The sequence below is a fragment of the Tachyglossus aculeatus genome, chromosome Y3 (genome assembly GCF_015852505.1).
Source record: "Tachyglossus aculeatus isolate mTacAcu1 chromosome Y3, mTacAcu1.pri, whole genome shotgun sequence".
In the NCBI taxonomy this organism is placed as follows: Eukaryota; Metazoa; Chordata; class Mammalia; order Monotremata; family Tachyglossidae; genus Tachyglossus; species Tachyglossus aculeatus.
In genome coordinates this window covers 3078171-3093935 of record NC_052095.1, presented here as the reverse complement: position 1 = coordinate 3093935, position 15765 = coordinate 3078171, and the positions used below count along the sequence as shown (strand labels likewise).

Sequence of the window (15765 nt, the reverse complement as noted above, 5' to 3'; positions counted from 1 at the left end):
ACATCAAACAGAAACTCCTTACCATAGCCTTTAAAACACCTGTCCCCCTTCCCACCTCACTGATCTCCAACTATAGTCCAACCTGCACACTCAAGTGACAGCTTACTCACTGTGCCCCAATCTTGTCTATCTCGGCTCCAATCGTTTTCCCTTATCTTCCCTCTGTCCTGAAACTTCTTCCCTCTCCACATACACCATACCACCACTCTCTCCACCTTCTAAGATTACAACTTCCCCTAGAGGCCTTCCCCAATTAAGCACTCTTTTCTCTGGCTCCCGATCTTACCAGTGTCATCTCTACACTTGGACCTATTATCTTTGGGGATTTGGTATTTGCCCCTCCCTCAATCCCACAGCATTCTTGTGCATATCTTAAAATTATATATTACAATTTTTTTTATAGTAATGTTTGTCTCCCTCTCTACACTGTACGCTCACTGCGATCATGGAACATCTTTCAACTGTCTCCATTATCTCACCTATAAAACAGGGATTAAGACTGCAGCCCCATGTGGCACCCAAGTGCTTAGTACAGTCCCAGCACAATGAATAGTATCATCAGTGCTCTATGAGTACCCCTGACTGAATGAAGCAAGAGTTTAAAGGTATGCACAGAAATGCTGGGGGGAACTCAGCAGTTCCCCAAGCCCTAGAGGGCTCCACAATATGATCTGGACATAACCCCCTAATGACCTGGCTGCAGCATTCACTAACAAAATTCAATCCATTAGGCATTATCTCCCTAAAATTTTCCCTGCTCCACTCCAGTCCTCCCTCCTCCTATCTGTTTGACTCTCCCAAACTTTATTGCATGAACCCAAGAAGAGATCTACCCGCTCCACCTACAAATACATACCTATGTCTCCCCTATCCCCCCAAAAAATCCTCCCTTGATCCCATGGCTCACCCCAATGCCCTCTTACCATACCTCTCCAAAATCCTTGAGCAAGTTGACTGAAGTCTTTCTCTCAAGTTCCTCTCCTCCAATTCTCTCCTTGACCCTCTCCATCTGGCTTCCATCCCATTCACTCCACAGAAACTGCTCTCTCAAAGGTCACCAATCATTTCTCTATTGTCTAAGAGGCCTGAGAAGCAGCGTGGCTTAGTGGGAAGAGCATGGGCTTGCTTGGGAGTCAGAAGTCACGGGTTCGAATTCCAACTCAGCCACCTGTCAGCTGTGTGACTTTGGGGAAGTCTCAGTTACCTCATCTGTGAATTGGGAATTAAGACTGTGAGTCCCATGTAGGACAACCTGATAACCTTGATTCTACCCCAGCACTCAGAACAGTGTCTGGCATATAGTAAGCACTTAACAAATACCATTATTATTATGATTTTGCATAATAATAATACAACAGTCTCTATTCCATCCTAATGCTCCTCATCCACTCAGCTGCCTTCAACACTATCGACTACTCCCTTCTGAAAACACAATTCAACTTTGGCTTCAGTGACACTGTTCTCTCCTAGTTCTTGCCCTATCTCTCTGGCTCCTCATTCCCAGTCTCTTTTGCAGGCTCCTCTGCCTTCCACCCCTTAACTGTGGAGGTCCCTCAGGTTCATTTCTAGGTCCCCTTCTCTTGTCCATCTACATCCACTCCCTTGGAGAGTTCATTCACTCACTTGGTCATGGGTTTTAATCCCAACTCCACCACTTATCTGCTGTGTGGCCTTGGACAAGTCATTTCGGCTCTTTGTGCCTCAGTTACCTCATCTGTAAAGTGGGGATTGGGACTGTGAGCCCCTCAGGGGACAGAGACCAAGTCCAATCAAACGTGCTTGTATCTACTCCAGCACTGAGTACAATATCTTGCACACAGGAAGCACTTAATTGATACCATAATTATTAATATTATTATTATGGCTTCCTCTATATGAATGATTCCCACATCTACATCTTCAGCCCTGATGTCTATCCCTCTCTGCAGTCTGTCATTTCCTCCTGCCTTCAAAACATCTTTACTTGGATATCCTCCTCCAGTCACCTCAAATTTAACATGTCTATAACAGAAGTTCTTATCTTTCCCCCAAACCCTCTCCTCCCCTTGACTTTCCCATCACTGTAAAATGGCACCACCATCTTTCCTGGGTGAGATCTGGGAATGCCTCTTGAGCGTGAGACCCCTGGGTTTGAGCCCTCTCCCTGCTCGATTCCCGAGTCTTGGCCCTTTCCCTTGCTTCAACCACCTCTCCTACCCCTTAAATGGGGATTAAGACGTGAGCCCCAAGTGGGACAACCCGATTACCTAGTGTCTACCCCAGTGCTTAGAACAATCAGGCAAAAACTCCTCACCCTCGGCTTCAAGGCTCTCCATCACCTCGTCCCCTCCTACTTCACCTCCCTTCTCTCCTTCTACAGCCCAGCCTGCACCCTCCACTCCTCTGCCAGTAGTCTCCTCACTGTGCCTCGTTCTCGCCTGTTCCGTCATCAACCCCCGCCCACATCCTCCCCCTGGCCTGGAATGCCCTCCCTCTGCACATCCACCAAGCTAGCTCTCTTCCTCCCTTCAAAGCCCTACTGAGAGCTCACCTCCTCCAGGAGGCCTTCCCAGACTCAGCCCCCTCATTCCTCTCCCCCTCCCCACCCCCCGCCCTACCTCCTTCCCCTCCCCACAGCACCTGTATATATGTTTGTACAGATTTATTACTCTATTTATTTTACTTGTCCATATTTACTATTCTATTTATTTTATTTTGTTAATATGTTTTGTTTTGTTGTCTGTCTCCCCCTTCTAGACTGTGAGCCCGCTGTTGGGTAGGGACCATCTCTATATGTTGCAAACTTGTACTTCCCAAGTGTTCAGTACAGCGCTCTGCACACAGTAAGCGCTCAATAAATATGACTGAATGAATGAACAATGCTTGGAACATATTAAAAGCTTAACAAATACATTATTCTTATTATTCCTGTCTCTAAAGCCTGTAATCTTGGTGTTATCCTTGACTCCTCGCCCTCACTCAACCGACATACTCAATCCATTACTAAATCCTGTCAGTTCAATCTTCAAACATTGGCTAAAATCCATCCTCTCATCTCCATCCAAATTGCTACCACTCTAATCCAATCACTTTACCTATCCTGCTTGATTACTGCATCAGCCTCCTTGCTGACCTTCCTGCCTCTTGTCTCTCCTTACTCCAGTCCACACCTCTCTCTTCCTGCCTGGATCATTTTTCTACAAAAATGTTTGATATATGTCTCCCTTCTCCTCTAGAACCACCAGAGGTTGTCTACACTCCTTTGCATAACAACAACAATAATAATAATAATAATAATAATAATAATGGTATTTGTTAAGCGCTTACTGTGAGCCACGCACTGTTCTAAGCATTGGGGTAGATACAAGGTGATCAGGTTGTCCCACCTGGGGCCCACAGTCTCATAGTCTTAGAGAAGCAGCATGGCTCAGTGGAAAGAGTACGGGCTTGGGAGTCAGAGGCCATGGGTTCTAATCCCAGCTCTGCCACTGTCTGCTTTTTAACTTTGGAAGTCACTTAACTTCTCTGGGCCTCAGTTACCCCATCTGTCAAATGGGGATTAAAACTGTGAGCCCCATGTGGGACAACCTAATCACCTTGTATCCTCCCCAGTGCTTAGAACAGTGCTCTGCACATAGTAAATGCTTAACAAATGCCATCAGTTTTTTATTCCCATTTTACAGATGACATAACTAAGTGAAGTTAAGTGACTTGCCCAAAGTCACACAGCTGACAAGTGGCAGAGGCTGGATTAGAACCCACGACCTCTGACTCCCAAGCCCAGGCTCTTTCCACTAAGCCAAGCTGCTTCTCATGCACCAAACAGAAACTCCTCACCATTGACTCTACGGCACTCAATCACTTTGCCCCCTCCTTCCTCACCCTGCTACTCTCCTACTGTAACCCAGCCTGTGCAGTTAGCTCCCCTAATACTAACCTTCTCACTGTACCTCAATCATCCTCGACCTCTCGCCCATGTTCTGCCTCTGGCCTGTAATGCCCTCCCACATCATGCCTGACGTAAAATTACTCTTCCTCCCTTCAAAGCCTTACTCAAGGCACATCTCCTCCAAGATGCCTTGCCTGGTTAAGCCCTCCTTTCCCTCTCCGTACTGCATTCCCCTGACTTGCTCCCTTTATTCATCCTGCCTCCCAGCCCCTCACGACTTATGAACATAACTGTATTTTATTTATTTATATTACCATCTCTTTACTCCTCTAGACTGAAAGCTCGCTTTGGCATGTAATATGTTTATTGTTATACTGTACTCTCCAAAGTGCTTAGCACCGTGTTCTGCACATGGTAAGCATTCAATAAATTCCACTGACTGACTGACTTCTGACCCCATTTATTCATATCTTATTAAAACACTTGCCTCCTGCCTTTTTCCTTCTTTTTCTGCCATTTCAACCACTTACTCTTCAATGGCTTCCTTCCTAATGTTTTCAAACATGCTTATGTCTTCCACATCTTAAAAAAGCTCTCATGACCCCATATCTCCCTCAAGTTTTGGTCCCATCTTTTTCTAACCATTCCTCCCCAAACTCAGTGAGTTGCTTACATCCACTGTCTCCATTTCCTCTCCTCCAATTCTCCCCTTGATCCACACCATACTGGCTTTTATTCCCTTTACTCGCCCCTTGATCCACACCATACTGGCTTTTATTCCCTTTACTCCATGAAACTGCCCTTCCTAAGGTCACCAATTCCCCTTCTTACCATCACATCTGATGGCCTCTACTCCATCTTAATCCTCCTCAACCTCTCAGGGACTTTTAACACTACACCACTGCCTGTCTTCATTCAGTTCTGCCTTTAGAGAACTTATTCTCTTCCATATCTTCAACTACCATCTCAATAATAAAAATAATACTGATAATAATAATGGTATTTGTTAATGGCTTACTATGTTGCCGACTTTTACTTCCCAAGCACTTAGTACAGTGCTCTGCACACAGTAGGCACTCAATAAATACGACTGAATGAACTAATGAATGTGCCAAGGAGGGGTATTCAGGTCCCACAACAGGGCTCCCAGTCTGAGGGAGAATAGGTCTTGTGTCTTCAATTTTCAAGTCACTTAACTTCTCTCTTCTTCAGTTCCCTCACCTGTAAAATAATAATAATGGCATTTAAGCACTTACTATGTGCAAAGCACTGTTCTGAGCACTGGGGAGATTACAAGGTGATCAGGTTGTCCCACGGGGGCTCACAGTCTTAATCCCCATTTTACAGATGAGATAACTGAGGCCCAGAGAAGTTAAGTGATTTGCCCAAAGTCACACAGCTGACAATTGGCATAGCCAAGATTTGAACCCATGACCTCTGACTCCAAAGTCCATGCTCTTTGCATTGAGCCACACTGCTTCTCTGACGGGGATAAGACTTGTGTGCACCCCATATCCTTGTATGTACCCCAGTGCTTAGTACAGTGACAGGCACATAGTAAGCACTTAAACAAATGCCACAATATTATTTTGCAGCAGAGGTAACTGTGGCTCAGACTTGTCCGAGGTCACACAGCAGACAAATGTGGAGCCTGAATTAGAATCCAGATCTTCCAACTCCCAGGTAAGTACTCCTTACATTAGCCTACAATCTTTTCCTCTCTGGATGATTCCCAAATCTGCATCTTCAGTACTAACCATTCTCCTCGTCTGCAGTCTCGTACTTCCTCCTGCCTTTAGGACATCTCTATTTGGATGTCTAACTAATGCCTCAAATTAAACGTGTCTGAAACAGAATGCCTTACAGTCATTCACTCATTCATTCAATCGTATTTATTGAGTGCTTACTGTGTGTAGAACTCTGTAATAAATACTTGGGAAGTACAAGTCGGCAACATACAGAGACGGTCCCTACCCAACAATGGGCTCACAGTCTAGAAGGGGGAGACAGAGAACAAAACGAAACATGTAGACAGGTATCAAAATCATCAGAACAAATACGATTATAGCTATATGCACGTCATTAACAAAATAAATGGAATAGTAAATATGTACAAGTAAAACAAATAGAGTAATAAAGCTGTATATACAAATATATACAAGTGCTGTGGGGAGGGGAAGGACGTAGGGCAGAGTTGGGGGATGGGGAGTAGGAGAGGGAAAAGGGGGCTCATTCTGGGAAGGCCTCCTGGAGGAGGTGAGCTCCCAGTAGGGCTTTAAAGGGAGGAAGAGAGCTAGCTTGGCGGATGTGTGGAGGAAGGGCATTCCAGGCCAGTGGAAAGACGCGGGCCAGGGATTGATGGCAGGACAGGAGAGAATGAGGCACAGCAAGGAGCTTAGCGGCAGAGGAGCGGAGGGTGCGGGGTGGGCTGTAGAAGGAGAAGGGAGGTGAGGTAGGAGGGGGCGAGGTGATGGAGAGCCTTGAAGCTGAGAGTGAGGAGTTTTTGCTTGATTCATAGGTTAACAGACAGCCACTGGAGATTTTTGAGGAGGGGAGTGACAAGCCCAAAGCCTACCTTTACAAAGATAATGGAGCAGAGTGAAGTACAGACTGAAGCGGGATGAGGCAGGAGGCTGGGAGATCAAAGAGGAGGCTGATGCAGTAATCCAGTCAGAATAAGATGAGAGACTGAACCAGCAAGGTAGCGGTCTGGATGGAGAGTAAAGGGTGGATCTTGGCGAAGTTGTGGAGGTGAGACTGGCAGGTTCTGATGATGCATTGGATGTGTGGGGTGAATGAGAGAGTAGAGTCAGGATGACAACAAGGTTGTGGGCTTGTGAGAAGGGAAGGATGGCAGTGCTGTCTACAGTGATGGGATAGTGAGGGAAAGGACAGGGTTTGGGAAGCAAGATAAGGAGTTCAGTCTTGGATATACTGAGTTTTAGATGGCAGGCAGGCACCCAGATAGAGATGTCCTACAGGCAGGAGGAGATACAAGCCTGGAGGGAGGGAGAGACAGCAGGGGAGGAGATGTAGATTTGGGTGTCATCAGCACTGAGATGATAGTGATAGTTGAAACCCTGGGAGTGAATGAGTTCACCAAAGGAGTGAGTGCAGAGAGAACAGAAGGGGACCAAGGACTGACCCTTGAGGAACCCCTACAGTAAGGGGACGGGAGGGGGAAGAGGAGCCCGCAAAGGAGATTGAGAATGAACTGCCGGAGAGGTAAGAGGAGAACCAGGAGAGATGGAGTCTGTGAAGCCAAGGCTGGATAACATGTTGAGGAGAAGGGGGTGATCCACAGTGTCGAAGGCAGCTGAGAGGTCGAGGAGGATTAGGATGGAGTAGGAGCCATTGGATTTGGCAAGAAGAAGGTCACTGGTGACTTTTGAAAGGGTTCTTTCGGTGGAGTACAGGCGACGGAAGCCAGATTGGAAGGGGTCAAGAGCTGGTGTTGAGGAATTCAAGGCAGCAAGTGTCGACAACTCATTCTAGGAGTTTGGAAAGGAAGGGTAGGAGGGAGATAGGGTGATAACTAGAAGGGGCAGTGGGGTCAAGAGAAGGTTACTCAACATCCTGGGCCTCAGTTACCGCATCTGTAAAATGGGGATTAAGACTGTAAACCCAATGTGGGACAACCTGACTACCTTGCATCTAACCCAGAGCTTAGAACAGTGCTTGGCATTGAGTAAGTGCTTAACAAATACCATTATTATTATTATTATGTGCCAAGCACTGTACTTAGCACTGGGATACATACAAAATAATCAGTCCCTGTCTTACTTAAGGCTCATAGTTTAGATAGGAGTGAGGATTTAATCCTCATTTTACATTCATTCATTCATTCCTTCAATCATGTTTATTGATCACTTACTGTGTGCAAAGCACTGTACTAAGAGCTTGCAGATGAGGAAAATGACATACAGAGATATTAAATGACTTTCTTATGGTCACCCACAACAGACAAACAGCGGAGCGAGGATCAGAATCAGGTCCTCTGACTCCCAGGACCTTTGCACTAGACCAGACTCCTTTTCTACAAGTCTCACAAATATGCCTTTCTGATTCATCAACACTTGCAGCTCATTCACCCCAAACACAATAAAACAAAACCTACATGAAATGTGAATACTGGACTAGATACCTGCAAATCTGGTGTTAAACTTCTATTTCAAATAATCCTAGGATACTGGCTTCGCATGTTATTTGATTTTTCTGGTTCGATTTTATCTAGTCACCAAATTTATTTATGAAATTCCAGTGGGACTTGCCATGGCATTTGAAGCCGTGTGGCCTAGTGGATAAAGCACAGGACCGGGAGTCAGGGGACCTGGCGTCTAATCCCGGCCCTGGCATTTGTCTGCTGTGTGACTGGGAAAGTCATTTAATTTCACTGTGCCTGTTACATCACGTATAAAATGAGGATGAAGTCTGCCGAAGGGACATGGACTGAGTCCAACCTGGTTAACTGGTATAAATCCCAGAGTTTGGTACAGGACTGTAGAAGCAGCATGGAGTAGAAGACACAGCAGGGGCCTAGTAGTCAAGAAGGTCATGGGTTCTAATCCCAACTATGCCACTTGTCTAGTGGGTGACCCTGGGCAAGTCACTTAATTTCTCTGTGCCTCCATTATCCCATCTGTAAAATGGGGAAGAAGACAGTGAGCTCCAGGTGGGACAGGGACTGCATCTAACCCTATTTGCTTGTATCCACCCCAGCACTTAGTACAGTGCCTGACATACAGTAAGCACTTAACAAATATCACAATTACTGTTGTTATTATTATTATTATTACTACTACTACTACAGTGCCTGGCATATAGGAGGTGCTTAACAAATATATAAAAATTCCAAAATCTTAAACCTGATTTTCAGTATATTCTCTTGTACTGAATCTCTTTACTGTTCCTTGCCTAATTTATTTGCTAGTATTTTGGCTTTATGTAAAATACTTGTAAAAGAACCAACATTCCCAAAGACTACAATTCATTTCCTCTCCAGACTGCGTCTTGTGGAGGGTGAACACATCTACCAAATCTGTTACATTGTACTCTACCAAGTGCTTTAGCCTGTGCTCTGCACACCGCAAATGATCAATCTGTCACCAAACCTGCTGGTCTCCCTTCATGACATCACCAAGATCCACCCTTTCCTCTCTATCCAAACTGTTATCATGTTAGTACAATCACTCATCCTATCCTGACTGGATTACTGCATCAGCCTCCTCTCTAATCTCCCAACCTCCTGTCTCTCCCCACTTCAGTCTATAATTCCTTCATTCATTCTTTCACTCATGCAATCGTATTTATTGAGTGCTTACTGTGTGCAGAGCATGGTACTAAGCACTGGGAAAGTACAATTTGGCAACAGATAGAGACAGTCCCTACCCAGCAACAGGCTCACGGTCTAGAAAGGGGAGACAGACAACAAAACAAAACAAGTAGACAGGTGTCAGTACCATCAAAATACATAAATAGAATTATAGCTATTTACACACCATTACTAAAATAAATAGAGTAATAAATATTTACAAATATCCACAAGTGCTGTGGAGGGGGGAAAGGATACTGCTTCCTGGATTATCTTTTTACAGAAAAGTTCAGGACATGTCACCCCACTCCTTCAGAATCTGCAGTCATTGCTTATATCAAACAGAAACTCCTGTCTGCTTCAAAGCTCTCCATCCCCCCGCCCCCTCCTGCCTCCCCTCCCTTCTCTCCTTCTACAGCCAGCCTCGTTCTTGCCTGTCCCACCATCGACCCCTGGCCCACGCCCTACCTCTGGCCTGGAACGCATTCCCTCCCCAAATCTGCCAAACAATCACACTTCCCCACTTCGAAGCCCAGCTGAAGGCTCACCTCCTCCCAGAGGCCTTCCCACACTAAGCCCCCCTTTTCCTCAACTCCCCCGCTCCGCGGCATTGCCCCAACTCGCTCCCTTTGCTCTACCCCACCTCTCCACCCCACAGCACTTGTGTATACATGTACATGTCTATAATTCTATTTATTTACATTAATACCTGTTTACTAGTTTGATGTGTACATATCTATAATTCTATTTATTTATATTGGTGCCTGTTTGTTTGTTTTGATGTCCATCTCCTCCCTTCTAGACTGTAAGCCCGCTATGAGCAGGATTTTTCTCTCTTTATTTACTGAATTCTACTTTCCAAGCACTTAGGACAGTGCTCCGCACAAAGTAAGCACTTAATAAGTATGACTGACAATGAATGAATACAATTGATTGCCTCCATCTTTAAAGATATCTTAAAATCCCACCATCTTCAGGACTCTCAACTTACCTCAAATCAGCATTTCCCCACCTATGCTTCCCCTTCATCCTTTTGCCCCCGTCATCCCATAAAAACTTACCTTTTAAACAGTGACCTCTTTCCCAAATTCAGCAGCCTCTTAGTCCATCCAAACCCTCCTTGACCACTCAGCTGCTTTCAATATTAGAAAAATCTAACCCTGATTTCGGTGACACTGCCCTACCTCCTCTTATGTCTCAATGCTCCTTCTAGGTCTCTTCTGTGAGTTCTTCCTCTACCACCTACCCTCTAACTGTGGGAATCCCTCCTGGCTCCATTCTGGGTCCCCTTCTAGTCTCCATTTACACCACTCCGTTGGAGAACTCATTCACTCCCGTGGCACCAACTATGTGGATGATTCCCAAATTTACATCTCCAAGCCCAACTTCTTTCCCCTCTGTAGTTTGTGGTGGACAGGGAATGTATCTCTCAGTTCCGTTACACTGTACTCTTCCAAACACTTAGTACAGTACTCTGTACACAGTACATACTAAATACATGAGAAACAGCACAGCACAGTGGATATAGCACAGACCTGGGAATCAGAAGGTCATGGATTCTAATGCCTACTCCACCACTTGTCTACTGTGTGTCCTTGGGCAAGTTACTTCATTTCTCTGGCTCACATCTGTAAAATGGGGATTGAGACTGCTAACCCCTCATGGGACAAGGATGTGTCCAACCTAATTTGCTTGTATCTACCCCAGTGCCTGCCACACAAGTGCTTAACAAATACCATTGTAATAATAATAATAAACAATATAATAATAATAAATATCAGAGATTGACTCCCAGCAGGCTTGCATTTCCTCCTGCTTTCACGATATCTATACCTAGATGTCCGCGACAACACTTCAAGCTAAACACGTCCAAAACAGAACTCCTTATCTTCCCACCCAAACACTAACTTTTCTACCAGTGTAGACAGTATCAACATCCTCTGTCTCACAAGCCCAAAACTCAAAATCATCCTCAACTCATCTCTCTCATTCAACCCACAAACTGTTTGTCTCCAAATCTAACTGGTTCTAATTTCATAATATCTCTAAAATTTACCTCTTCCTCTAATTGGTTCTAATTCACAGTATTTCTAAAATTTACCTCTTCCTCTACATCTAAACTGCTACCATGCTGATAATAAAAATGATGGTATCTGTTAAACGCTTACTATGTGCCAAACACTGTTATAAGCACTGGGGAAGATACAAGATTATCAGGTTGTCCCATCTGAAGCTCAAAGTCTTACTCTCCATTTTAGAGGAGATAACAGGCACAGAGAAGTTAAGTGACTTGCCTAAAGTCACACAGTTGACAAGTGGAGGTGTCGGGATTCAAACCCACAACCCAAGCCCAGGCTCTTTCCACTAAGCCATGCTGCTTCACTGATCCAAGTAATTACCCACCTTGTCTACTGTATCAATGCTCTTGCTGATCTCCCTGCCTCCAGTCTTACCCCATCTACATTTCTTGGCAGCCCTGATCACCGTTCTTAAAACAAAACAAAATAGTCTACGTCTTCTCACTCCTCCAAATCCCCCAAAGGTTGCCCATTCACCTGTCCTGTTTGAACTGAAATTCCTTGCCATTGATTTTAAAGCACCCAACCTCTCTTCCTTGCCTACTTATTTCCTGATTATTTCCAACTGTAACACAGCCTGTACACTTCACTCCTATAATGCCAATGTATTCATTGTATTTATATCGCATCTACCTTGCCACTGACCCCTTGTCCACTTGTTACTCTGGCCTAGAACTCCCTCCCCATTTATGACAATCCATCTCTCCCCAAATTCAAAACTCTCCTAAAATATCAACTTTTCCAGAGCACTTATTTGCAACTAGGACCTCATTTTCCCTATTCATCATCCTTTCCACAGCATTTACTCACTTCTTTATCTACTATCTGTTCCCCTTAAGGACTTATATTTACCCCATTCTAATGGTCCATAAGCTTATACTCTGCCATTTCTCCCATAGTAATTTATTTTAAGGTTTGTGCCTCCCTATAGATTGATTACCGATTGGCCACTGATTTATTTGTAGACTCACTATAAGTTCAATTTCATGTATATATATGTTTATAGCCTTACAGAGATACATCAAGTCTTTACTCTTTCACCTCCACTATATGTAAATTCATTCATTCAATCGTATTTATTGGGCACTTGCTGTGAGCAGAGCACTGTACTAAGTGCTTGGGAAGTACAAGTCAGCAACATATAAAGGGGGTCCCTACCCAGCAACGGGCTTACAGTCTAGAAAGGAGACACACACAACAAAACAGGTAGACAGGTGTCAAAATAGCGCTTATAACAGTGCTTTGCACATAGTAACTGCTTAACAAATGCCATTATTATTATTATTATTATCAGAATAAATAGAATTACATGTAAATAATTACTGCTTATTTCCCCTGTTAAATTTCACCAGGGAGTAAAACACTTAATCAACTGTGTTTACTGAGGGCTTACTATGTACAGAGCACTGTCCTAAGAGCTTGGGAGGATACAATCCAACAGAGTTGGTAGAAGCATTCCCTGCCCACAATGAGTTTACAGGCTCCAAGGGGACACAGACATTAATATGAATAATTTATAATATTTAATTTAAAGATGTGTGCATAAGTGCTATGGGGTTGAGGATGGAGTGAGTATCAGATGCTCAAAAGTCAAAGAACCAAGTGCACAAGCACCAAGGTGACACAAAAGAGAGAGGGGGCTGGTAAAAAAGGAAACTGAATCGGGGAAGGCCTCTTGAAGACTATAATGAGGCTTTAACGGTGGGGAGCGTGGTGGTCTAATGGTTATGGAGAGAAAGAGAACTCCAGGCCAGGGGAAGGAAGTAGGAAGGGTGTCAGTGATAGTAGGCAAGATCGGGGCACAAAGAGTGCAATAACTTAAGTAGGCATTCAACACTTTAGATTTCACTTTTTATGTAATTTATTAAGAACTTACTATATGTCAAACACTGTTCTAGCCGCTGGGGTAAGTGAACATTAATTAGGTCATAATATTATTATTTCATAGCCCACCGTAATTTCGAATCCAGTTCTTAGTTTTAATTAAAGTTATTCAGAGTAGGATGAAAATTCATTTTCTTTCCAAAAATGAATTTTGTAGAAAAAATTAACTGCTTTCCTTTTTTGTCCGGAATAAATTTTAGGGATAAAAACGTAAGTACTTAAAAGTCACGAACGGGATAATGTAATATAAACTAGGATAAAACAGGGATCTGATTTACAATTCATCACCTATTGTCCTGAACAGAAGGAATGAACATTCTCGTTACTTCTGTACTCGTCTCTTTCTATTATGAAGCCAGAAACAAAGTGGGCCTTTCCGGATTTTTCTGAATATGAAAAATGGTAAACCGTGCTGCAACAAAATATTTTTTAATACTCTGAATTTTTTGATGGGGGAAAATAACTTGGAGGACTAAGCAAAATTACACTCGGAAACGGTTTAAGCTGGCAAAATAATTCAGTTGGGTTTTAGGCAGGGGGCCTCAAAAGGATAGGGGGATAAGGTTGAACAAGTTTATGAAGAGATATTAGAGGGGACTGAGGGTATTCTGAAAACAATACCGTGCAGGAGAAAGGAAGGCCTACGGCTGAAAAAGGGAAAGAGAAAGTCACCTGAGGAGGTGGTGGGCCTAACCGATGAGGCGCCATTTTGAAGCCGCGGGAAAGACAACCCCCGGTTTCCCCGACCCAAGAGTTACTGGAATGCAGGCTCCAGTTCCCGTTCTATACTTCTATTCCTCGGGCCCCGGCTCTACCTGTGTAGCTCATGATGTGTGATGGGGTTGGCGATGGTGGCGCAGATGGCAGTAATTAGCAGTGACAGCAACAGCTGCAACGGCGCGGACCAGCGAATCACTCAGAGTCCCGACAGCCACCCTTCCTCCGCTTTCTTCCTGCACCAACCTTGCGTCAGTTCCGCCTAACCCGCCTCCCAAATAGACTGGCAGGACACCGAGACCTCCTTTTTCATTGGCCACCACTTCTACCTATCACCAAGTTGTACGTCATTTCATAGTCGTCAGTCGGCAGATTTGCCAATCAGTTGCAGGCAAGGTCCGCCCCTGATGACGTTATGTATTTTGATTGGCTGAAAGTCACTTAGGGCCCTACTATAAGATGAAGTTCCTGAAGACCAAACTTTCTCGGAAAGCACGGCCAATAGCGGATTGACTAACTTCGACGCAATATGGCATCGTTTTTATTGCTTTAAAGAACAAATATGTTTGACTCAAAAACTTTAATCTTGATTCCACTATTTTTAATAATTGTTACCTATTTCTCCCATTACTTTTAAAATTTTCCTGGGGTGATGATGATGATGATGATAGTATTTGCTAAGTGCTTATTATGTTGCAGGCACTACCCCAATCACTAAGCGCTGGAAAAAACACAAGGTTACACGATTGTCCTACGTAGGGCTCGTAGTCTTAATTCCCATTTTACAGATGAGGTCACTGAGGCACAGAGAAGTGAAGTGATGTGCCCAAGTCACACAGTTGACAAGTAACGGAGCCAGGGTTAGAACACTCACGACGTCTGACTCCCAAGACTGCACTTTCCACTAAGCCATGCTGCTTCCATGGTAAAAAAAACCCACTGCCTTCAGTGGTAAAAACAAAAACAAAACTCCAGCAAACACTTAGTGGAAAGAGGCAGGGTTTAGGATCAATCAATCATATTTATTGAGCGCTTACTGTGTGCAGAGCACTATACTAAGAGCTTGGGAAGTACAAGTTGGCAACATATAGAGACAGTCCCTACCCAACAGTGGGCTCACAGTCTAAAAGGAGGGGACAGAGAACAAAACCAAACGTACTAACAAAATAAAATAAATAGAATAGATATGTACCATTAAAATAAATAAATAAATAGAGTAACAAATATGTACAAACATATATACATATATACAGGTGCTGTGGGGAAGGGAAGGAGGTAAGATGGGGGGATGGAAAGGGGAACAAGGGGGAGAGGAAGGAAGGTGTGACCAAGTTGGTGAGTGGGTGAGGTGGGGTGGAGCAAGAGGTTGGCAGCATCAAGGAGAGATAGAAGGTGGGCGGCAGAGGAGTCATCAGGGATATCCATGTGGATGTTGAAGTCTCCGAGGAACAGAGTGGGCACAGAAAAGGAGAGAAGGAAGGTGAGGAAGGGGTCAAAATCACTTAGGTACATATGTGTAATTTCATTTATTTGTATCGATGTCTGCCTCCCACCTCTAGACTGTAAGTTCATTGTGGGCAGGGAATGTGACTGTTAATTGTTGTGTTGCACTCTCCCAAGTGCTTAGTACAGTGCCTTGCACACAGTAAGCACTCAATAAATATGAGTGAATGAATGAATGAATGAAAAATGAGTGAAATGCCACCGTTATCATTATCATTACCTCAATTTCAACTCTAACTGCCAACTGCTAGCCTATATCCTGTCTCTGGTGTGAAACACCCTCCCTCTTCATATCTGACGAGCAATTACTCTCCCCACCTTCAAAACTTTATTGAGGACACTTCTCCTCCAAGAGGCCTTCTCTGACTAAGCCCTCATTTCCTCTTTTCCCACTCCCTTTTGCA

The 15765-nt window shown here is 44.2% G+C and overlaps 1 protein-coding gene across 3 annotated transcripts in view; it reads right to left on the bottom strand.

The window, feature by feature from the left end:
• LOC119946748 (A-kinase anchor protein 8-like) overlaps positions 1 to 14093 on the bottom strand; it is a 110091-nt gene extending 95998 nt beyond the window's left edge. The window contains exon 1 of one of the 3 annotated variants that reach the window (XM_038768186.1): positions 13957 to 14093. In XM_038768186.1, the coding sequence (XP_038624114.1) occupies positions 13957 to 13969 (13 nt within the window). In that variant the 5' untranslated portion in view covers positions 13970 to 14093. The remainder of the gene's footprint in view (positions 1 to 13956) is intronic. The other 2 variants (XM_038768184.1, XM_038768185.1) reach the window with 2 other exon arrangements.
• Between the last annotated feature and the right edge of the window lie 1672 nt (positions 14094 to 15765).